Source organism: Lygodium microphyllum, chromosome 16 (genome assembly GCF_053477565.2).
Source record: "Lygodium microphyllum isolate KBCC chromosome 16, Lygodium_microphyllum_v1.1.10, whole genome shotgun sequence".
Lineage (NCBI taxonomy): Eukaryota > Viridiplantae > Streptophyta > Polypodiopsida > Schizaeales > Lygodiaceae > Lygodium > Lygodium microphyllum.
Window position 1 is genome coordinate 87212528 of NC_141150.1, and position 26224 is coordinate 87238751.

Genomic DNA, 26224 nt, shown 5'->3' on the forward strand with positions numbered 1-26224 from the left:
CTCTACAGCCTGACTACTTTTGAAGGCTTTAATTAAACTTCAAAAGATCTCTGCATTAATCGCTTTATAACAACTGTCACTAAAGATTTGGATAGATCTCAATATGATCTTTTTCAAAGTGCTTTTGAGCCTTTTTAGGCAGCACTTGCACACAAACTTCAACCACTTTCTTTATGGATAGTAGCTTTTTAACTTTTTTACAGGTGTTCATTAACCTTGAAGAGGACTTCACATGCAACGGGGGGCACAGTTAACAGTAACATCAGTGAATATTATCATCAGCATCCATTAGCAAGACAACTTATTTGAGCTTGATCAAATGATAGAAACTATAAGATTCAGATTCTTAGCATCACACAGTTATCCTCATCAATGGTTCAACCAACTGAAAAACCTACCAGAAAACTGTAGCAGTTGGAAGGTGACACTGACCAACTGAGCCGTATAGATGGGACCTTTCACAAATAGGATTACAGAAACTTGAAAGTACTTGGTAATGCTGAAAGTGTATAGCTGTGATAAAATAAAGATGCGAAAAGTGCCCATCGAAGTTCATATTAGATCTACACAAGACCACATCCATCAAAGCAAAAGTAATCCTTAGTCATCAAAAAGGTTTTTGGGAGTGATTGAAGACTTCCTAGGTTCATGAGAGAACAATGTCGGAGAATTGTAGAACAAGACATAAAGAAGAAAGGAGCTTCATTGATGGCATTTTGTAGCCTCAAGGCTTGCAGATGCTACTTCATCAGATACATCTTGAAAAGTAATTTCCATTGATGTAACCTCCATACATTGTACGTTTCACATTTGACTCGAACTGTTTTGGATTATCTCTCAGTACTTCTGCTGCTTCCTTATTCAGAGGATCATCTGGATTTGGATCCTGCACAAGTATTTGAACAGATTAGGACATGCTTAAAGGTCATCCTTACTATCCTCTTTTGAAGGAGATATGTCCACAATATATAAACATAGTGAAAGTACTATCAAGTTGAACAGTGAGAAAAGAAGCCAGTAGTACTAGATCATCAGATGAAGTATGGTAAATATAAAGAGAGACATTTATTATTAGGTCTCACAACAAATCCTTTGAAACCATAGGAGAACTGGTATAGCTCCCAGGGTGCAGATCCATACTCACCAAAAATAAATATTGCAATCCATAGATTATAGAATTTATGCTCAGAACAGGTTTCCAGTCCTCTCGCAAAATGTTCAGGCAGACATTGCCTTCCAAGTCTATATTTGGATGATAGACCTGTATCACACAATATCATCTTATAGATGATAAAAAGGATTCAACAGGACAAAACATCGTATGTCTCATAACACATTACCTTGGTCTTGCATTTCACTTTTGGTGCTTCATGCGGATACTGAGAAGAAACACTGAAGCTAAAGACAAATGTGCCACCCCTGCATTTACAGAAGAGTTAGCCTCTCTTTGGATTGGAGTCAAAAGGAGCCTTAAACAGTCCCTTAAAACTGTCCAAAGCTGCAACAATGCATCACATACACAAAACTCATAAATCATTATGAAAAAATTCACACGTACTGGTAATAACCCTCGTCAGGCTGTATTGTTAATTCGAAGTTAAGCAAATCATCTTTACCATTAGGAAAAGATATTGATGTCGTTTTGGCCAAATTTAGCTCACTGATATCTGCATAGAGAAAAGACAACATAGATGTAAGAACATGCTTTTGCTATTGATTCTAGGTGAAACACTGAACCTAATCCACTGCTACCATTCTGATGAATTAACTGTCTTAGCTACATAATGGCAAAAATTTGTGTACTCATGCATACTGCACCTACACACAACCAAAAGCATGTATAATGGAGACAAGAAGAGAGTACTGTAAGTGCATGCTATCCATTAACCTTGTAATCAAGAACCATGATGACAACTACAAAAAGAGAGGTGACAATTCACAGGAACACATTTAAAAGAGAGCAAATATTTGGGGCTGAGTCTAGTCTAGATGTAGGTGATGCCTTTCTATAGGCTTGGTAGCTCCCATTACTTGAGATGCCCCACTTCTAGACTATCTTCCAGCCCAGAATTTCTGAACCTCCCAAATGTTGAACCCAGCAAGAATGCATCCAAGTCACCAGGGTCATTTCAGAGCCTTGTTAACTTATTCATCTTTTGGGGAAACTGAAGCTTAATTGGTGCTTCATCCATCAAATAAATGCTTCTCAAAATGCTGTGAAATTAGCCTCTCTATTTCATAATTCCTATTTTGTAAGACATGCACATCCCTGAACAGGCAAGCAATGTCACTACCTGCATCATGATTGGACTTGACATGCCTAAATATCTGTCAAGTTGGGCAAATGGCTTCATTCTAAGGTTTGGACCACCCACAAGCATTGCATGTGTTTAGTTATCCTGACATCTCCCACTTCATGGCTAGCCAAAATAGCTGGACCTTATGCTTGCTTCACAATGTCTCAATCTCCAGTTTTAAGAACTTAAAAGCAACAAAATCAAAACAGGAATGGATATGGAAATGGCAAATTTTTGGATTTTTTGTAGTCTCACTAACTATGGAGTTACACAAAAACAGAGAAACAAAGATCACAATAAGAATAAATGTGGAAAGTAAAGCTACGATATTTTATGATAACTATATTCGGATCACATAAAAACCACAGTGCACATGCTACCTAAGGCTAAGACCATCCACAATCACATCCTCCTTCCCGAATCCCTCCACAGATGCTCAATCTTGATGGGAAATTTGTGTTACCATAAGCTCTTTGAACAATGACACTGGAGCCATTGGGGAAGCATGTCTCACAGACCAATTTCTGTGGATGCAAAACCCCCGACAGCCCTTACAGCCCTTCCCACCTACCCAACTCCTTCTTTCCCCTCCTCCTCCTAGGCTGCAGTCGTTTACCATCCCACCTTGTTCCATCTCTCTTTTCCTCTCCATTGCAGTTTAATACATTGATTCTGACCTAAATGCGAGTGGAAGAAAGTATATAACTATGTAGTCAATATCTAACGATTAAGCATAATCAAGAACTAATCAAAGTAGGCTACTAGACAAGAGAAGCAAGATGATTGCAAAGTAAGAAATGTAGCTCTTTTATTCATATGGTGTGCCTCGTACATGCTTTGTACAAAGAAAGAGCGAGTACAAAAAAGATTCTCCACCTAAAATCTCTTCACAAATTTAAGTCCAAGAACCATTCTCCACCTACAATATCTCCACCTCTTCTCGTATTTTTCCAATATCCTTTGGCTACAGCCATCACATCAAGATTGATGTCCTGAAATATAGCTAGAACCTGCATGTGTAGCATAATAAGTTGTCCTTCCATGGAAATTACGAGTGTTAATAGCCTTAGCTAATATCAACTAGCTAACCCCTCATTCGTATGGAACAGACTAAAGTCTACACGAATAAATTTAGCAAATAAAGTCCTAAACAACTTTTTGAGAACCATATGCCAACACTCTTGAGCCACAGTTGCAAAGAACATGTTTCAATATGGATTACAGTTTTTTAGACAATAGAAGAACTTGATTTTTCAAACGAAAAATTGTCAGCCTCTATATTGTTCACAACATTCAAGAGGCTAAAGTCTCTCTTGATCATGTAGTACTAACAAGTCCTGGTCAAGGAAACATACCCCCCACCCCCCAAAAAGGAAAAAACTCCCGATAAGACTCGGGCAATCCATTGAGCACAATGGAAACAAGCTAGCTCTATGGCACCATCTCATCAATGTTAGCAAGCTGCTCATGCAAATTCTTAACTCGAGTAAGATATCCATCCATAATGTCACCTTGTAGCATCTATTCTAAATCCAATTACTTTCTCATGTATGCCACATGTGCCTCGTCCTTGGTCTGGTGAAGGGATGCAAGTATGTCCCAAGCACTCTTCAAAGTCTTGCACGACTGGGTATCTAGTACGATTGCCCATTTTATGGACAGCATAATAAATGCATGTGATTGAGCACCACTACCATCCCAATGCATTTGCTACGCAATGGGAGAATTGGGAGTACTGGTTGTAGATGAAGATGAAGCAACATTAATGAGCTTTGAAAAAGCAGATGCATTATTGCTACCTGCATTATTATTAGCTTGTGGTCATGCATGAATCCCCATAACAATTTTCCAAAATCCCTTGGTGACTTGGACATGTTTCATCATATATGTCCATGCGCAATAGTTGGTCCCATCCAACTTATTACATGTGGACAGCATGCCAAGCAAATCATTTATGTTTTCTGCCATAATCCTGACTGTCTATGCACAAGTGCCAATCCAAGATCGCAGAAAATATCCCCAGGTTTGGGGCAGTGCTCTGTTCAGTGTACCTGCACATAAAAACAGCAAGGCAAGAAGAACAATACCTGTCGCCAAGCCTTCGATGGACAAACCAACTTCATGGATGCAAACAGCACATCAAAAACAAAATTTTCAGATGACGGTGGTAGGCAACACGACCAGCAGCAGTGGCAGCTCAGCTGACAATGGCAGCACCAAATTTGGGGAAAATGTTGGGCTGATGTCTAGGAAGTCATTGTCAGAGTGCAGCGGTGCGGAAGCGTAGGACTGAGAGAGAGAGAACGCAGAGAGAGAAGAGAGAGAAAGAGACAGTGGTAGATGAAGATCTGCTGTATAAAGTGTGCTGAATACAAAGATATACAGATATATACACGGGCGCAGTGCGCTGGACTGCGTGTCTCCACCTCGACGATGCAACCTGCTGTTCACCTCGAAGTCCATTGCAGTCTGCACTGTCTCCTGTCTGAAATCTGCGAACAGAGACGGAATCTGCGTGTGTCACCGATCTGTAATCTGCGAGCAGAGAAGTGTAGGAGACTTGGAAATCCTCGGCTATTTATAGCCAGAAAAACAGGGCGCAAACAGGGCAGGTCGGCTGCATTTAACTGGGCTGCAGGCAGTCGGACTGCCACGTGGCAGTCCGACTGCACAGTCCGACTGGACTGTGCAGTTCCGTACCCGTACAGGCGCTGATCTCTAACACCCCCTCTCAGAGCCTGGGCGGGGCAGAAGCCTGAGGGATCTGGAATGTCTCCGAAGTAGAGCCTGGGGAAGTGCCTTCGTAAACAAGTCTGCAAGATTGTCCTCCGTCTTGCAGTACTCCACAGTGATGGTCTCATCCAGAAGCTTCTCTCTGATGAAGTGGTACTGGATCTCTATGTGCTTCGTCCGGGCATGAAAAACAGGGTTCCGTGCCAAGGCAATGCAACTCTCATTGTCACATTGCAGCAAAGTAGGACGAGTCTGGGGGCACCCAAGCTCCTCCAATAATCTCCAAAGCCACACAGCCTCACATGTGGTGGAAGATGCGGCCCGATACTCCGCCTCAGTAGACGAAAGGGCTACCGTGGGCTGCGTCTTGCTACTCCATGAAATAACACCTACACCCAAGGTAAAACAGTAACCTGTAGTAGACCGCCTGTGGTCCACATCACCGGCCCAATCCGAGTCGCTCCAACCTGCAAGTACAAGATCTGAACCATCTGTCCCTGCGGGTAATGAATCCCTAAATCAGACGTCCCCCTCAAATACCGAAGTATCCTCTGAGCAGCTTGCCAATGCACCGTCTTAGGTTCACTCATGAACCCTGCCAAGAGCCCAACAGCAAAACAAAGATCAACCCTAGTGTTGAGAAGCCAAATCAAGGATCCAATCAACTGACGATAGCGGGAAGCATCCGCCATAGGAGAAGCTGAATGGGAAGTGGCCTTCCAGTTCGGATCCATAGGAGTAGAAAGGGTCCGACAATCCTCCATCTCAAAAGACACCAAGAGCTCCTGTACATATCTCTGTTGAGAGATGAAGATCCCCCTCTGAGATTGATAAATCTCATGGCCCAAAAAGAAATGGAGTAGACCCAAGTCCGTCATCTCGAATGTCCGATGTAAAGCTGACTTCGTCTCTTGGACCTGTTGTGCATCATCACCTGTGACAATCAAATCATCAACATATAATACAAAAAGCACACAACCATCCTCGGAAGTGTGAACATAAAGCTGCGGATCGGCCTTAGAACGCCAATATCCCAGCTGAGACTGGAGGAACGAATCAATCTTCTCGTTCCATGCACGTGGAGCCTGCTTGAGGCCATACAAGGCCTTCTTCAACCTGTAGACTTTCTCATATGAAGATCCAAAGCCAGGAGGCTGCTCAACATAGATCTCCTCCTTCAAATCACCATTGAGGAAGGCCGACTTCACATCCAACTGGTAAACAGGCCAGCCAAGGCAAGAACAGCTCTAATGGTCGCCATACGAGCTGTGGGGGCAAAAGTATAATGACAATCAATCCCTGGGCGCTGTGCAAAACCTTTAGCAACAAGGCGAGCCTTGTACTTATCCAAAGAACCATCGCTAAGGTATTTGGTCTTGAAGACCCACTTGACGCCAATCACCTTCTTATTCGGGGGGAGGGGCACGAGTGACCAAGTGCCATTCCTCTCAATAGCATCCAACTCAGCTTCCATAGCTTTCTTCCATGGTGCGGACTGTAAAGCCTCCTTCACGGAGGTGGGCTCTCGATCCTGCATAACACGGGTCATCAAACAATAGTTAGAGCAAACAAGCTCCGTAGAATGTGCCTGGTGCCGCCGTGACCGCCGCGGACCATTCTGCGGTCCCCACTCCTCAGTAACCCCCTCGATCCCTGAATCACGGAGTGTGTCACAGGCCCAGCGAGGAGAAGGCCGAACCTCCCCTCGTCTCTCTCCATCAGCAGAAGACTCTGGAATATCCACCGGTGGTAACTCCTCAGGGGTGACCGGTGGAACAGTAGACTCTGTGTCAGAAACAGAATCATAATCAAAAGGCACGGGCTCTAGTGGAACTATAGAAGGAGCCCAACTCTCCCCTGGATCTCCAAGAACGGGATGCTCCTCACCCGTTGAGATAGCCGGAACCTCCACAAACCGCACATCGTGGCTAGTATACACATCCCACTTGACGGGATCATACAATCGATAGCCTTGGGACAGGGAGCTGTAGCCAACAAATACCTGTCTTCGGGAAGCTGCTTCAAATTTATCACGGTGAGCCTTGGGAATGTGAACATAGGCATCACACCCAAAGACCTGGAAGTAAGAAACATCTGGCTTCGTCCCAAAATAAGCCTCAAACGGGGTCAGGGTCATCCCTTCCACGGCCGAAGTAGGGGATCGATTAAGGATGTGGACTGCAGTAGCCACAGCCTCGGCCCACAGAACCTGAGGGGTCTGTCGATGCTCCATCATGGTGCGTGCCATCTCGATCACATTGCGGTTCTTCCGTTCAAGAATGCCATTTTCTTGAGGAGTGTTGGTATTGGCAAACTCCTGGTGAATTCCTTTATCTGCACAAAACCGAGCAAACTCATTAGAAACAAATTCACCGCCCTTGTCGGATAGCAAGGTCTTCAACTTCCGGCCCGATCGGTTCTCCTCAAAGAGAAGCCAATCCTTGAAGTGTGAGAAAGCTTCTGACTTTAATGCCAAAAAGTAGGCCCATGTCATCCTGCTGTAGTCATCCACGATCAGCATGAAGTACGAGCTCCCTCGTAAGGACTCATTCCTCATAGGGCCACAAAGATCCGTAGATACAAGCTCCATCGGTGAAGTAGACCGCCGCGAAGCTGTGTGGGGAATGGCATCCCAATGCTGCTTCCCCCGAATGCAGGAGACACATGGCTGCTGGCTCACCACTATATCCGGCAACCCTCGAACAAGCTGTCCACGTGACGCCCTCCGAAGTTAATCATAGTTCAGGTGACCAAACCGAGCATGCCATAACTCTGACTGTGACTGAGAGGTAAGAAGAAGAGTAGAGAGGGCGGTGGAAGACTTCAACTTATAAATGCCGTTCTCCTCATATCCAGATGATAGAACCTTCCTCGATCCACGATCAAGGACTCGCACCGTAGAACTGTCAAACTCCACCAAAAGGCCAAGGGAGCAAATCTTATGAACTGACAGGAGATGGTACCCTAAGCCTGGTACATGCAAAACCTCTGAGGTATGGGTACCACCTCGTCCATCTGGAATAAGCTGCATCTTACCCCGACCTGCAATAGATACTGAAGAGCTGTCTCCAATGAGAATCTGCCCACGCGAGGGTCGCAACTGGGCAACACTATCTAATGAAGGAGTCATGTGCCACGAGGCACCACTATCAACGATCCACTCTCGAGCCTGGGGAGCCGTCATCGCAGCATCGGAAGCATTCGGTGAAGCGTCCTCAATGACAGCTAGATGAAGAAATGCAGCTGATGAGGGTGCAACCACCGCTCCAGAATCCTTGGTGTCCTTCTTCTTCTTTTGGTCCTTCCCCTTCTTCTGAGAGGCTTGACCTGTCAGCGCCTCCGACTTGGAAGCATTCTGTCCCTTTAACTGTTCCTCTTGGTCGAAGACCATAGGAACCAACTCTTCCCACCGAAGAGTAGACTCTCGCCCCGAAGCAATAAGGGCAGAGTAAAATGTACCGAATCGTGGCGGCAACTGGGACAATAGTGTGATCGCCATGTCTTCGGAGGAAATTGGCTTCCCCGCATTCTGCACCTGCATCTGAAGCTGCCTTAGGCTTGTTAATGTGCTCCCGCAGCGAAGAAGACTTGTTGACGGACAAGGTCCGCATCTGTACCTCCAAAGAAACCCGCTTCATAAGGGTCATCCGCTTGTACATCTGATCAAATGAGACTCCGCACGAGCATCGGAAGAGAGTTTGGACTCATCTCTTACCGAGGGCCAGTCGATCTCCTCCTGTACCAACTCCGCCAAATCATAGGACTCAAGGATGGCCAACATCATGACGCACCAAATGCGGTAGTTGTCGCCGTCGAGCTTCTGATCTGCAGGAAGAGCCGGTAAAACAGGCACCTTCCGGTCCATAATCGACTGGAACTCCAAGTCAATCTCATCTTCACCTGTAATGCCTTCACAAACGCAAAAGTAGCCCCCTCTGACTGTGAAAACTCAGCCTGCTAAGGCTCTTCCGCGTCCTGAAACTTCTTCACCCACCGGAGGCGATGAAAAAGCAAAACCTGCACTTGTAGGCTGAAAACTCAAACTTCCTCCGCATCAAACAGCAGTAAACAGCAGCAAATCCATCACCTGGACTCCTTTCCTGCGCACCCACACTCGCTTCAGCCTTGTTCCAAGGCGCAACCCTCTTGTCTGCTCTCAAACGCAAAAAACGCAAATTTGTGTCGCGATAGAAACTCCTCTTCAGGTTGATTCTGCGCTCAGTCAGCCCTCTAACACTGCTCTGATACCATGTCAGAGTGCAGCGGTGCGGAAGCGTAGGACTGAGAGAGAGAGATAAAGTGTGCTGAATACAAAGATATACAGATATATACACGGGCGTAGTGCGCTGGACTGCGTGTCTCCACCTCGACGATGCAACCTGCTGTTCACCTCGAAGTCCGCTGCAGTCTGCACTGTCTCCTGTCTGAAATCTGCGAACAGAGACGGAATCTGCGCGTGTCACCGGTCTGTAATCTGCGAGCAGAGAAGTGTAGGAGACTGTGGAAATCCTCGGCTATTTATAGCCAGAAAAACAGGGCGCAAATAGGGCAGGTCAGCTGCATTAAATGCAGCCGACTGGGTTGCAGGCAGTCGGACTGCCACGTGGCAGTCCGACTGTGCAGTCCCGTACCCGTACAGGCGCTGATCTCTAACAGTCATCCCCAAAATTTGGAGTCAATTCGGTGAAGAGTTGACTGAAATCAATGGGAATTCAACGAGAAAATTTCCGGAGAATTCATAAGTGCTTGAGATAAGATGAGTGGGCTGGGCTAGTTGAAGTCTGTGTTTGAAACCAGCCTTCCTCCTCGGATAGGGTGATACTAACCTGATTTAACAATAATTACAGCAAGTAATTAATTCACATAAATAAAAAATGCACACTTTACTGCTTTAATCTTGAACGATGGACAACTTGTTGGCCCCAAATTTGGCACCTATTGTAATATTCATTTAACTTTAATTGCAAATGGATGGAGTACAACTAAGACCCTCTGACCTCCACTAATGCAAGTGCCACTTGGTGTCAAAACTGACCAACAAGCTGTAAGCAAATATATCAATTCATGGTTGAGTTTGTGCATGTGATCCTGTGGACTAGGACACCGGGATATTATCCTCTGTATTTAAGCATTTTTATTTGGCCATTATGATGTGGTTTTTGGCATTTATCCAGGCACCCCTCCTCCACAGTCATTATCATTCATTTGTCATCCATATGCTCTTCCTAGAGAGAAGAACCGGTGTCAGTGCCTTCATAGCCAGTGACTCATGTTGGTTCTGTACAATCTCATGTCTTGGTATATGAGTTCAATTTCCCGAGCATTCTTTTGAGTTCTCTTCTTTTGCAATGACTTTCATACATAGACTATGGGAGCTCCCCCAAGATAGATACCCACAACTAGCCTTGGCCTCTTCTAGACAGCTAGCAACAGGTGGTGACAAACATTGTTGATATCCTCAAATGAGAAATATGCTTGGTTTCTTCCTCTTGGAGATCCAAAGGCGCAAAGTAGCTATTCTACGAAGTAGGAGGCCCCCATAGCTCAACTCACATAGACAGAGAGCAATCACTGACTTTTTCACTACTACACAACCGAGTATGGCACATACCACTACTACTCCCACATAGCCTATACAATACATCATCATTGGACGTCATCTTCTGTAGGTGTCCCTTTGGATAGAGCAATGGTACTCAACCGGTCTACGGACCCACGTCCACGCAAACAAAGGCCTAGATATCCACACCACAGACAAATTTGAGCAATCATTGAGCACCATAGGAGATAGATGTCGAGATGCCTCAACCATGCAGCGATATATCTCCTTAGAGGACAAACATCTCATGGATGGAGAGTTTCCTTTTTCTACCTTTACTTTAGATCATTGATATGTTTTCTTTTTATAGGACACTATTTGACTAAGTCTTGTAGGCATGATTTTCATCTTTTTTCGTTTCACTTTTTCTACCTTTACTTTTAGATCATCGACATGTTTTCTTTTCATAGGACACTATTTGACTTTTCAGTCTTATAAGCATGTTTTCATCTTCTCTCATTTCAGATGAGAAACGCACCGTCATTGTATGTATTGCTTTGCTCTCATAGGCCACATTGGCCTTCTAGAGACGTTAACATACTCTTTCTTTCTGTCTTTCTTTATTTCTTTGTCTTATGTTCAACAGTCTATTTCAGCATACATATACAGTTCCATTGTTTTATCCACTTTTGACACCAATCTCCAAACCAATTTGCCCCTTGGTTTGCTCAAGGATTGGCCTTCGCCTGCTCCATGAAAGACAATTCAGCCCCAAATCTAATATTGGCTAGCTGGCCTCTTGAATCTCCCCAAAATTCCTCAATTTCAGTTGTTGGAATCCAAGTCCTGCGCCCTCAAAACTAAGGATGCATCCTGAGGTAGCTGTCAAATCCTAATTTAAATTAGGGTTTATAGCAAAAAAAATTCAATATCTCCATTTTTTATCACTCAAATGGCTAGATTTAGAGGATTCAAATATGACAACCTTGTGATATTTGTTGACCTAGCTAGGGTAGTTGACTGTGTATGACACATCGAACTAGTGGATAAAAGCATCTCGATCTTCATTAGAAGATCTAGAGAACTTGTGAGGATATGCACGGTTGGTGTGCCCTAGAAATCAGAAGTGAGAGTGGAGTTGGGGCTATTGCTGGGATATCTACCAGGTTGAGTGAAGCTAGAAAATAACTTATTAGGTTTAAGGGCATAGTGGGAGGAATGGCAAAAAGGTTAGGTTTGCTACCGATTAGAGGAGTGGAACACAAATGATGCTTCTAGAATTTTGATGAAGCTTGTTTCACTCTAGATACAACCTCATTGAGGATCAAAACAACCTCAAAAGATGGTATCATTTGGTACTATCGAGACTTGAACCATTGTGTGGAGCCTAACGCCAAAATTGTCTCAGGAAGACTTAGTAAATACGTATGCATTCAACTTAGCATGCGAAGGAATGATAATCGTAGTTTCCATGTGTAATTGATATCCCAAGCCCTACTGCCATAGGATAGATGACCATGCATACTTAGAACTGACACAGGCGAACAGTGACATCACTTTTAACAATCAATGTTTAGGTTGCAGAGCAAGGCATAATCACAACAAAGAGATCAAACACTAAATGTACTCAAAGATTAATCCAAAATATATTATCAAAGTAAGGAAATACAACTATTAGAGAGTGATATGGTCACAACACAGGACTTTGGGAACAACTAGTGCAAGATCGTAAGTACTAAATAATTGCAAGATACAAGACTAAGGCAATACTACTACAGAATGTAGCAATTGTAGACGATACAATGTAGGCTCCACTAATAGAGAGCACTTAGGATTCCAATCAAGAGAGACTAGCTGAAGGGACTCGGGAAGGATATGGCAGCGAAGCAAGAGAACCCTTTGATACTTGATCTCTAGGGCTATGTGTATACTTGAACAATTAAAAAAACAATGATTCACTCCTTTCCATTATATAGGCCATGCTTGCAACAACGACATTCTCTTTGCCCATGTGTCGTGCTAGGTAGACTTTACTACTTCTATGCCCATCAACTCATCAATGCACGGTTGGGGGGGCTCTTGGCTTTAAAGGCCACTAATTATCATTGCCTTTAACATATCTAAAGAAAAGCATATAGATATTTATTAAATAATGGGTTCTTATGGAAACATTCAAAGTAGAGGAATGGGACTCCATTGAGAGTAGTATGTGACAAAGGTACTTAAGAGAATATTATGAAAGAGTTTCATGAGATTTTATGGCTACTCATCAAGGAGTTCAAGACACATTTAGAAAAGTGAAAGAAAGATGATAGGGAAAAGGGATATGCAAAGACATTGTGCTACTTGTTAGGTATACTCTTTTGTACATCATCATGATGTCCTATATCCAACATATCCAATGGCTATGCACTATAAATGGGTGGTTGACTTGGTACCCATGCATGTGAATCTATGGAAGATGAGATGCATTGTACTTCCATGAGAAGATCTCATAAACGAGATGGAAGCTCGAGCTTTAGGAACAAAGACTACCAATAATTTGTGCATATTTTTTTTAGAAGATGTGATATGTCACTATGGATGAGATGGGAAAGTAATTATACATGAGAAAAATTGGATGTAGATGAGGAAAAATAATTATTCTCAAGAATGGGGCTCAAGCTTTCTCTCACTATATCTTATCATCCAAAAGAAAATGGGAAAGTAGGAGGGAACACCTGTCTATCATTAAGGCTTCAGCTAAGGCATGTAGCTAAGATAACTTAAGAGATGGCTATGGGATGAGAGAGAATGCTACAGAGAGAAATTTTAGAGTTCCATTGCGAGAAATATTGAAAAGCAACCGCTACCTTGCTCAAACAGCCATGAAAGTTGTCATCTATAGCTTAGAACCACCAAAAAACTATTTCCCACTCTTGTATGCTATCACCTGCACTAGAAGGACCTTGGATTGGTGCTTGCTCCTAGAGGACTCCAAATTGTTGTCACCTACAATAGCATTGATCCCTGGTAGCTGCAAATCACATCAACAACATCTCCTAACTCTCTAACAGCGTCCTCTCTCACAATGGCTGAAGTAGGCTTCCCTCAACCCCCAAAAACGTTTTTTTCACTTGCATGGATAAGTTTTGCCAAGTGGAAACCTTCTAATCTCGTTTTCCAACATAAACTAGCTTATTAATAATTATTCTAATGCTTAGAAAAATAATTCCACCAGCCAATAATTAAATTGGCTAGGCCAATTTGTCTCCCAAATATACTTGACTAGTTATTGACTCTTAGACCGGTATTTATTAATTAATTAATGCCTCACATTAACACATTTGATAAACTTTAAATCAAATGCTAAGCAAGGCCATAAAATTTTACGTCCTCATGATAGACCACCCCCTTGAAATTCTAAAATTTTATGTCCTCATGATAGACCACCCCCTTGAAATTCTTACAATCATCCTCCATTGCATTGCAATATGCCAAAGCATTTGTTGCCACTACTTGAAATACATACTAGCATCGTAGTCAAACATATGCACCTATTACTTAACAATGCTCATGTCCTCAACTTGTGAAATTCCAATCACTTAAACGAATTACAATCCACACACATGAATCATAACTACTGTCACAACCATAAGAGATGCATCCACATGCCAAAACCCAACATTGTTTTGACCACTAAGGCATTGTAAAGCATAAACTAAGCACAATCAATGCCTCATCGCAATGATGTAAAGTGTACATCAACTCAAACCACATGTAACTTATGCGATTGTACTACTCTTGCATCACCATTCATGTATCCCAAACATGCCTTGCAAATGTACATCGCATCAAAATGTACAATCCATGTATTCCATATATGCTAGCAACCTTGCAAATGCATAGTTTCAAAGTCTAGGTGCAAACAATACACATCTGCTTACCAACTCACAGTGACTAGTACACTTAACAGTAATCCCAATGACAAAAATGTTATCAGTGCACAGACCTTGGATGCAACCCAAGTACATTATGAGATTCACTACATAACCAAGTTGTCCATCACTAGGAAAGTGGAGATGCAACCTTCTCCTTGAGCATCAGACAATACTCTGGTCCTTTTATGCTTTGCTGAACCTGAAAGAGCCTAATCCAAAAACCTCTCTAATTGAAACACATGAAGGTAAAGTGCATCACTGGGGATAATTTGCCAAGTCGCCCTCCTCCATCTAGTTGCATTTTTTCATATGTGAAATAGTACTAAAACTTCACCAAGAAGCACATGAAAACTTTACCTCTAACTCTACTTGCCTTAAAACCGCCACTAGGTTCTAGGTCTTTTTTCCTCTTGAGCATTGCGATACTTTATACTTTCACATTGTTGCAATTCCAACTTAACTAATATACAACATTGCATCCAGTTTGAAACTAGCCTTCCGCCTTGGAACCAGATTTAACAATAATCACAGCAAGCATAAAATTCATATAAATTGAGCATGGAAAATTCACCACTTTAATCTTGAACAAGTGACAATTTGTTAGCACCAAAATTGGTGTCCCTTGCGATAGTTCTTTAGTTTTTATTGCAAATGGATAGAGTATAATTGAGATTCTCTTATCTTCTCCGCTAATCCAAGTACTCTTGTTGTCAAAATTGACTAGCATCTTTAGTTTTTATTGCAATGGATCGAGTATAATTGAGATCCTCTAATCTCCTCCACTAATCCGAGTGCCACTTGCTGTCAAAACTGACCAGCAAGTCTCCAAACCAATTAGCCCCTTGGTTTGCTCGAGGATTAGCCTTCACCCTGCTCTTTGAAAAACAAATTCAGTCCCAAATCTAATCTTGGCTGCATGATCTCTTAAATTTCCCTAAAATTCCTCAATTTTAGCTGCTAGAATCCAAGTCCTAGGTCATCAACTCTCAGCACGCATCCGAAGGTGGCTCTCAAACCCTAATTTCTGCTGTAGATTAGAGTTTATAGCAAAGATTTTTCAATATCTCCACCTTAGCTGACTCAAATGGCTAGATTCTACTAAGATAACTTGAGACATGGTTGGAGGATGAGAGAAAATGCTATAGAGAGAGAAATTTTACAGTTTCATCTGTGAGAAAGGCTAAAAAACTGTTACTGATGAAACTAGACTTTCTTCTTGGAAAGGGTGGTAATTCCTTGATTAAGGACTTAACTACAGTAATCAACAAATTAATATAACTTGAGATGCACAAATTACCTAAAAAGTCTTGTACATTGCGCACCCTATTGGCCCCAAAACTGCTCTCTCTTTCGGTATTTCTTTAACTTGATTGCTAATGGAATAAGTACAAACTAAGATTCACAATCTCCTTTGCTATTCCAAAAAGCCTCTTTGCTATGGCAACAATCAACAATCAATTCAAACCAATTGCCCCTTGATTTTTCACCCAGGACTTGCATAAATGGAACCACCAACCAACCAAATGCTGCCCCAAATTACTCTTTATCCCTTTGCTGTCACAAAATGCCTGAAAGGCCTTGGACACATATTCCCCACCATTATCAGAGCGAAGACACTTGAGTGTCTTATCAGTTTGATTTTCAACCAATGCCAAGAATTTTTTGAACTTGACAAGCACTTCTTTGCTACAAATAGGATAAACCCATACCTTTCGTGTAGCATCATCGACAAAAGTGACAAAATATTTCTTTTTCCCTAAAGATAATCTTAGCATTTGACATACATCAAAATGTACTAACTCTAGAGAATAAGATTTCAAAGAAAGAGACTTTTTATGAGACATCTATGCATGTTTACCATAAATACAATGATCACAATGCTCAAAATCAGCATAACGAAGACAAAGCAAGTAACCCAAACGAAAAGCACTATCATTCATGTTTGACTCATGTGTCCCAACTGACCATGCCACAAAGAAACGCTTGGCTGCTTGGTCACGGCAACAACATGATCACTCACACTAGATACATGGAGAGGATACAAAGTATCACTTTTACAAACTCTCGCAATCACTCTAGATCCCTTACAAATCTTCCATTTTCCATCACCAAAGGTGGTATGAAAACCATCATCATCTGACTGCCTGTGCTAATCAAGCTCTTCTTGAGTTGAGGTAGGTGCCATATATGCGGAAGTGTAAAGACAGAGCCATGCTAAAACTGTAACTGCACACTGCCAATACCTGCAATGTCACATGCATAGTTGTCCCCAAGATGGACAATACCATGTCAACCCCCTATATAGGCAAAGAACCACTCTCGATGTGAGGGATGACATGAAAGGAAGCACCCAAATCGAGAATCCAGATATGCATGTCCTCATCTGTATCTACAAGTAAAGCATGTGCACCACTTAAGTGTGAAGAGACCAAAAATACATCATTCCCACTATCCTCATTGTCATGAGTGACTACGTTCACCTCTTCAATTTCGACATTGCTCTTCTTGGGTTGTCCCTCTTTCCTCTCTTCCTTGCTATCATCTGTCTTCTTGCCTTTTCCTTTCTCTTTCTTCCATTTGTAGCAATCACCTTTAAAATGACCCTTCTTACCACAATGCTGGCATTCAACATCTTTGCCACGTGATTTACTGCATCCCTTGCTATCAGATTCGCCTTTCTGTTGTGATCTGCCCCTAGTATGCGAAGCACTAGAAGACTTACTAGATGCATTTTCTGCCGATTCATTTCTTCCATGAGTAGAGCACTCTCTACATCAACATGCAAAAGAATCGCATTGGAATTGCTCATAGCAGTCCTGAATGTATCCCAACTCTCTAGAAGAGTCCAAAGCAAGAACGTAGTCTTAAATTCTTCATCGATCAAAAACTTCAAGGCAACCAACTGGCTGAAAATAGAGTTAAACTCACTCAAGTGAGTAGACATTGTTGTACCCTCTTTCATACCCAAATCCATAAGCTTTTTCAGCCAATACACTTTGCTTACAGCACTCTTCTGTGCATACAGTTCTTCCAGTCGAGTCCATATAGCATATGTAGAATCGAAACCTTCAATGTTAAACAGCAAGGCATCAGAAATCGATAGCTCCATGGTTAAGCGTGCAAGTTCATTTAACTCATCCCAATCTTCCTATTCCATGTCCACGGGCTTTGCCCCTTTGATTTTAATCGGCTTTGCCTGCTTCTTTTGCAGTAGGATATTATAGCATTGTTTTTGCCAAACTGCAAAGTTATGTGCTCCTTCAAGCTTCTTTATGTGCATGAGATTACTGCTGTCATTGCTGCCAGCCATGATTTTCAGACCAAATGTGACCAAAAATTCAGCAAATGCAGGCCCAAACTGTCACCCAAGTGACCAAGGTACAAACAAGTACCAAAAAGCAATAAATGACGACATAGAAGCACAGATTTCAGATCTGTAATTAAATTTTCAGAAGCACCAAGCCATGTGCTACAACATTCCACAACTGATTACAGCTGTTCCAGGGCATATGCATCACATTACATGAGAAATCCCAAATTTTTGCTGCAATTTCTGTTGTACATGTACCCACGGGCATAAAATTTGGCATGCACGGTCAAAAGCCCCAAAATTTTTGTGCTCAAAGCATCAACCACACATCTGCATTTTCTCTGTCATGCATAGAACAGGCCAATTTTGCCAAAATAGAGCAGTTTCAGCAAAACCCCCAAATTTTCCAACTGTTGGATGTCCAAATTACATGGAATTCAACCTATATGTACATAAAATGACCAAATGGTGCACAAATTTTACCCAAACTGCAAAAGCCCCAAATTGCACGGGTCCAATGTGCATCAATGTCAAGAAATTGGGTAAATTTTAGCTCAATTTGTGCATGTACATGAAAAGCCCCAAATGTCGGAGACAAAATGTCACAAATTCCTGCAATTTCTGAGACAAATATCACTATTGCATCTTGCTCGCACCAAGTCTGGACAAATCCCCAAATTTTCCAAGTCTTGCCTGCACTAATTTCAGTGAAATTGTAGGAATTTCACTAAAATGTGAAAAAACAACAAAATTCCCGGGCAAATGTGCACCGACTTTGCAATTTCTGAGTCAGATTGTCCAGTTCTACGTTAAGATCCCCAAAATCGAGAAAACCCCCAAATTTCTGGGCTTGGACTGCACGAAAATTTGTGTTGTGCCTCCATGCGTGAACCCTTGGTAGAGGAACTTCAAGAAGGAATTTTGAAAGGAAAAAAAAGGTTGAACGACGGGTCAACGGACCCACCGTGGAAGTCGCCGCCTGGTACATGCTATCCCGTCGCGTGTCGACAGCCTCGCCAATTGGTCCGTCACGTGTGGAGGCCGCCACCAGTCCCGTCGCTTGTGCAGCTCGCCAGCTGCTGAGCTCGTCAGCGCGTATGCAGATCGGCACCCTGTCAGGTCATGCAGCTCGTTCGTCGGCTGCTTTATAGGCGCCGTCTGGTCCCGTTGAAGAGAAAGTGCCACTTGATGCCACGCCTACAACTCCCGCTAGTCGCCTCTGTCCGACTAGCAACACGTCAAATGCCTAACGACTGACTACCTCACGCCTGCTTGTCAAGTCAGAAACTGACCTCACGACCTGCACCCCTACTTGTTAGCTCCTGCTCAAACTCTGAGAAGTACGAACGCAGCAACTGCAACTCTGATACCAGTTTGTAGTGATGGGTCAACACGAAGATCGAGACAGTAGGTATTCCTTAGGCGCGAAGTGACAGAGAGAGTGGGAGAGAGCAAAGCAAAGAGTGTGCACAATTTTAGGTACAATGACGAGAGTGTACCTTTAGGTTTTTAGATAGATATATATGTGTAAGTACAAGTGCTAAGGGTGTGTCCACACCCGAGCACATTTAAAGGCACGAGGGCCTTTATTCCCAACAGAGAGGTAAGAGTTGTAGAAGACTTCAATTTGTAGATGCCATTCTCCTCATATCCTGAAGAAAGAACCTTCCTCGATCCACAATCAAGAACTCGAACAGCATCACTGTCAAACTCCACCAAGAGACCAAGAGAACAAATCTTATGGACCGAAAGCAAATGATACCCCGAGCCCAGCACATGCAACACCTCGGAAGTGTGGATACCACCACGTTCATCTGGAATCAGTTGCATCTCACCCCGCGTAGCAATAGACACAGAAGAGCTGTCTCCAATGAGAATCTGCCCACGCGAAGGTCGCAAATGGGCAACACCAACGGGAGAAGGAGTCATGTGCCATGAGGCACCACTATCCACGATCCACTCTCGAGCCTGGGGAGCTATCATAGCAGCATCAGAAGTCTTCAGTGTAGGGTCCTCAATGACCGCTAAGTGTAGAAAAGCAACTGATGAGGGTGCAGCCACCACTCCAGAATCCTTCGGATCCTGCTTGGTGTCCTTCTTGTCCTTATCGGGGCAATCCTTCTTCCACCCAGTGACTGGTCTTACCACAAATATGGCAAGTTGATTCCTTCTCCTTATCCTTCTTGGATTTGTTGTCCTCCTTCTTCTTATTTTGGTCCTTCCCCTTCTTCCGAGAGGCTTGACCAACCAAAGCCTCCAATTTGGAAGTATTTTGTCCCTTCAACTGTTCCTCTTGGTCCAAGACCATAGAAACCAGCTCTTCCCACCGAAAAGTCGACTCTCACCCGGATGAATTAAGAGAGGAATAAAAGGTACCGAATCGTAGCGGCAACTAGGACAATAAAGTGATCACCATGTCTTCGAAGGAAATAGGCTTCCCCGCATTTTGAACCTGCACCTGAAGCTGTCAAAGCTTGTTGTGTGTTCCCGAAGTGAAAAAGACTTATTCACAGACAAGGTCCACATCTGCACCTCCAAAGAAACCTTCTTCATCAGGGTCATCCCGTTATACATCTGGTCACGAGCTCTAGCCATATCTCGCAAGCCAACGACAGGTACTTGATGTGAGCTATCACGGCTGTAGTACAAGACAAAAAAAGAAAAGAATGAATCCAAGCATTCACTTTGTCCCAATGAGATTGGGCCTTAGTCAACTCCGCACAAGCATTGGAAGAGAGTTTGGACTCATCACTCACTGAGGGCCGGTTAATCTCCTCCACCGCAAACTCTGCCAAATCATAAGACTCCAAAATGGCCAACATCATCACGTGCCAAATTGCTTGGAACTCTAAGTCAATCTCTATAGACATGTTCACCTGCAATGCCTACACAAACGCAAAAATAACCCCCCTCTGACTGTGAACAGCCTGTTAGGGCTCTTTCCTCCACTTCCCGAACCTTCTTCAGCCACCGGAGGCAATGAAAAGATAAAATCTACAATGGAAGGCCTAAAACACAGCCTTCCTTTCCTTCAAACAACAACCTACACCGAATTCACCAACTGGACTCCTTTCTCGCACGCCCACACTCGCTTCAATCTAATTCCAATGCGCAGCCCTCCCACTCGCCCTTGAATGCTGAAAACGCAGCCTTGTGTCGCACTGAAATCTCCTCTTTAGGTAGGTTCTCCAATCAGTCAGTCTGATTTCACCACTCTAATACCATGTCAGAGTGCAGCAATGAGGAAGCATGGGACCAAGACTGAGAGAGAGTAAACACAAAGAGAAGAGAGAGAGAGGAGATAGTGAAACGCACAAAATCTGCAATGCAGTATGCTGTATAGGAATGCAGAAATATACACACGTGCACAGAAAATATTTGTGTATGTCGTCCTCTACGATGTCACCCCACATGCACACCTTGAGGACAGCAAGGCCTGATCACAATCTGATCTCCACGAACTGCAGAGAGTACCTATGAATGACAGAGTGTGTGCAACAAATTGGCTATAAATGGCCAAGGGAAAATAGTGCCCAGCCCCAGGTCGGCTGCAGTAAATGCAGCCGACTGCATAAAATAATGCTAAAAAACTGTCCGACTGACCAGCCTCTGTCCGACTGAAGTATGCTGCCACGTGGCATCTGCGGCAGCTGACGTGGCTCCTACTCTGCTGACATGGCACTCTGGCCGTATTGTTCTGCACACTGCTGTCCAAGAAATGACTCTCTAACAGTTAGCAATCAAACCAACTCATCTACAACTCGTGAATGTGTCCAGTTGCACAAATCCAAGCTCTACTTGCCTCCTTGCTACCCTACAACAACCTATCCAGCTCTCTCTCTCTCAAAAACTCGAGTGCAGAAATGAGCTCCCCATTGCTCTCTCTGCCTCTTAAACCCCTTGTTCTTAAGTCTTCCACTCCCCTTCTTCTCTCTTTCCGCTCTCAATGCATTGAAGCCCCTTTTTCCTGTTTCACCCTATTTACAGCAATAACCATACTGTTTATTTCTCTGTTTTTCCCAAGTTTTCCCTACCTAAATACATCCAAATCACAACTAAGCACTGAAGTTGATCCAACCTACTTGCCTAAACCTTAAAAACCAAAAAAATTACTTGCAAAAGAAATCAAATACATTCCGACTCGCTTCCTGCCTATCTCAAGAACCAGTTCAGAACAAACCCTACTCTAGTACTTGATTCGGAGCACGCAAGCACTCAAAGCTTGAATCCGTCGTCTCATCAACGAAACCAAATTGTGGGAGTTTCTAGCTCAACCCCGCCAAGACCCACAGATCGCTTATTGCTTCAAGCGTTTCAAGCCAAGTGCAATGGCTACCTCTCACATAGTTGTGCGAACTCTCACACCTACAAGTGTAGTGAGCTTACCTTCATACTCGATCGAGTTGCCTCTCCCACAAGCTCTCTGGTAGATCCGCAATCCAAGGTGCAAGCTCAAGCAAGCTCGGTCCTCAAGCTCCAAGCTCCAAGCTCCATTGCCGCGTGCGACACAAGAGAAGAGAAGAGAAAACAAAAAGAGGAGAAGAAGGAGAGCTTCTCCCCCACGGTCCCTTACTCTCACACACTCACTCCCTCACACTCCCTTTCTCAAGCACGAGCACAAGCAAGAGCAAGAAGAGGAAGAAAAAGAAGAGAGCTAGTTTTGACCACACACAAGAATGAGCTTCCTCATTCCCTTTTTGCCCTTTTATACATGACGTACTCCTCTTAGACGTTCATCCCTTTTTTACATGACCAACCATTTTAGCCTAGGTCCTCTTTCCCTATTCCCTTCCTATTTACATTGTTCCTTCACCCATGTCCATCTACATTTATAAATTGCACACAAGGGAGCCTGGCACTCTTTTACAGGGATTTAGGATACACTCTTATATTTTAAATGCACCTTTCCCCTTTTACACTTGCCTTGGACTTTTGAGTTTGCTTCTTGCGCTTTTTGGCTCTTTTTCTCCTGTTTTTCCATTGGGCCGCCTTTTTCCACTCTATCCTTTGCATCTTTTTATTTTCTTTATTTTCTTTGCGCTTCATTTACACCGAGGTTAACAATGATTGCATATATTAATGAATCCTTTTGTAGCTAAAGTTAATGTTGGACATGGATAGTGAACCATGATGCATGCAAATCTTGATGCTATGGTGAATGTTCATTTACATTGCATAGAATAATTAGTCAGTTCATGGTTGAGTCTGTACATGTGGTATAGCAAGCTGGGCAAAGAGATAGTTTAGCCATTTTATTTGCCAACATTTATTGTGTTTTGGCATTATTTGCAGCCAGTTGGCCAGCATTTAATGATGGCCGACCAATCATATTTTTGGCATTTATTTGGCCTATATATTCTCAAACTTCCTCCTCCACGTTCATTCATCACCTGACAGTTCTTGGAAAGAGGAAGCATATGCCAATGCCTCCACAGCCGGTGACTCACATTGCTTCTGCACTATCTCATGTCTTGGTATATAGATTCCATTTCCTGAGCATACATCCAAGTTCTCATATGAATTGTGTTCTTTCCTTCCCTTTCTCTTTTGGCTTGTGTTTCAGCAATTTATTACAGCTTATGTTTACGCTTCCATTGCTGCACCACTTCTGGCGTGGTATCAAATTTCAAGATTTGTGTTCCTGTTGTGTTTACATGCTGATTTCAGGACTGTTTTCACCCTTGCTGATCAGGCGGCTACTACTCCAACCAGATGATCTGTTTTGCCTGCTTTTTTTGCTGACGTCAGCATCCATCCAGCCTATGCATCCATTTCAGCCTGCGTTTTGGTGCCTCAACATCTCCTCCTAGCTAGGCGACTGCATTATCAGGCCGTTTTTGCTGTTTTTGGTAGTTTTTGCCTGATTTCTTGACTTTTTACAGCAGCTTTTGTCTTATTTTGATCAGATTTTGGGTTATACTATATGTAAAACTCTTGCTTTTTGCAATCTGTGCTCGTGTTTTGGTTGTGTTCCCTCTCCAAATACCTTCTGTTCTCTACTTATCTTCTAAACCCTCTACAGATGACTGCTCCATGCACGTCCACTGATAATACGCTACACGGAGATTCCCATGAGGCTTTTGCAACTTCAAAGAGGTAAGAAAGGTCATTTGAGGAAGGACTACAACGAGTTAGCGGCTTCCAGGAAGAATAAGGAGCAGAAGACGAAGCGGGATGTGGACTTCTCCGACGGGTCATCATCTGTCTTAGATTCTGATTCCGATCCTCCGTCCAAGGCGAAGTCCAAGGCGCGAAAGGGATCCTCTTCTTCAGATCATGGAAAGGGCTTGGTGGACCCTTCCTCAACTGCTTTCTAGTGGTGGTGATGAGGTCATCCCTCACAACTCGTCAGTGCTAGAGAGGGGGTGTGAAAGGGTGGTGAGATGGGGCAGTCGTGCCTCATCTGTATTTCTATACAGATGCACACGATCCAGAGCATCGACCGAAGTCTGGCAAGTACAAATCCTGGAGCTGGGATTGACATCTAGGTTCATAATGACCTGGTTATTTGACAAAGAGCGGGTGGCTTTTGTCTGGAGCTCATATAAGGGGACTACATCAGAGGCATTGTTGACAAACATTGAGAGCTACTATGATATTCTCTATCTTTAGGAGCTGGTACGATCAACATCGACATCGGGTTCTCTCCGAGGCACCTTGGTGATGGCTTGCACACCCACTACTTGGGTATCCATGGTTCTACTATGATGGACATTGTTGTATATGCTATGATGCGACCTTATCATTGTATATTGTACTGTATCAGATCACCCATGATCTAAGAGAGGGTGTTAGCAAATTAGTCAATTCATGGTTGAGTCTGTACATGTGGTACAGCAGGCTGAGCACAGAGATAGTTTAGGCACTTTATTTGCCAACATTTATTGTGTTTTGGCATTATTTGCAGCCAGTCGGCCAGCATTTAATGTTGGGCAACCATTCATATTTTTGGCATTTATTTGGCCTATATATTCTCAAGCTCCCTCCTCCACATTCATTCATCACCTGACAGTTCTTGGAGAGAGGGAGCATGTGCTAGTGCCTCCACAGCTGGTGACTCACATTGCTTCTCCACTACTCATGTCTTGGTATATAGATTCCATTTCCCGAGCATACATCCAAGTTCTCATATGTATTGTGTTCTTTTCTTCCCTTTCTCTTTTGTCTTGTGTTTCAGCAGTTTATTACAGCTTATTTTTAGGCTTCCATTGCTGCATCACTTCTGACACTATTGAGATACATATTGTTGATTTTAAGATTGTTGAATTTTGCTTTTGACATGTTAGATTTGGGCCTATTGCATCACTATTTGGACATCCAGTCCAAGCAATGTGACGGAGATATTGCTTTGTGTCAAAGAAAGTATGTCAAGACATTATTAGAGAGATTTTGGTCTTGAAGTCTACAAGCCTATTGCTACACCTATGAAGACATGTTTGAAGTTGAGCCTTCATGATGTTGTAGACTGCTTTGATGTCTTTCTCTATCAAAACGTTGTTGGATGCTTAATTTGTATATGTATTACAGCGCCTAACATTCAATTTTCCGTCTCTCTCATAAGTAGATTTTTGTGTAGCCGCACCAAGCTTTGGCACGCTAAAAAGCATATCTTTCGCTACTTGAGTGGTAACTCAAATATTGTGGTTGAGCAAGAGGCAACCCATTGTGGCCACTTCTAGCTACGAAGTTGATAACAATGCAACTTTATAATTCAATGTGTTTAACTCAAATGCCTTTTGGTCCATTTGGGTGTTGGACAAGCACCTTAGCGATAGTTGAAGTGCATTGCCAATTGCATGGACACCATTCTTTGTGCATACTAAACACAAAGATGCATTATCATTACGTCAGTGAGACTCTATGCAAGAGAGATCAGCTTGGCCTATGTGCCAACACAATACAGCCTTGGAAATCTTTTCACAAAGGCTTTGCCTCATAAGAAGTTTGAAGCTTTCTGCAAAGCTTTGGGCTACTCCTCTTTATGGATTGATTGTAGTCCACCAAGCTTGGCACTTCCCTACACACGAGTGACAACTCTTGTTCACCAAATCACTCCCAAGGGATATTTGTTGCCATATTTTGGTAGTGATTTGTGTGAACACATTTAGGACTGCCAGGGCACTTTCTTCCTCTCTAAGAGGTCTCCCTCCCCACCTCCCCCACCTTCCCCCATGAGGGAGCCTTGTATATAAGTCTATTCACTCTTGAGCATACTTAGTCTTGTAAATCTTCTCTATTGATACCACTCAATACACTTTATATTGAGCTCTCTCAAACTTCTTCTTCTCCAAGCTATGTGCGCGTGTCTTTCCAACCCTAAATCCAACATCCTCTTGAGGGCACTGCTAGAGGTAAGGCTACTAAGGCTTTTGCAAGCTCATTCTTTGTAGATAATGCCATTAAATCTCTGCTCATGTTGTCGATG

The 26224-nt window shown here is 43.1% G+C and overlaps 1 protein-coding gene across 1 annotated transcript in view; it reads right to left on the reverse strand.

The window, feature by feature from the left end:
- Nucleotides 1–311: 311 nt before the first annotated feature.
- Nucleotides 312–26224, reverse strand: part of LOC148023077 (NEDD8-conjugating enzyme Ubc12-like) — a 43839-nt gene continuing 17926 nt past the window's right edge. The window contains exons 3-6 of the mRNA XM_087696066.1: nt 1559–1667; nt 1341–1419; nt 1145–1261; nt 312–886 (exon numbers count right to left, since the gene is read on the reverse strand). Of these exons, the coding sequence (XP_087552192.1) occupies nt 749–886; nt 1145–1261; nt 1341–1419; nt 1559–1667 (443 nt within the window). The 3' untranslated portion in view covers nt 312–748. The remainder of the gene's footprint in view (nt 887–1144; nt 1262–1340; nt 1420–1558; nt 1668–26224) is intronic.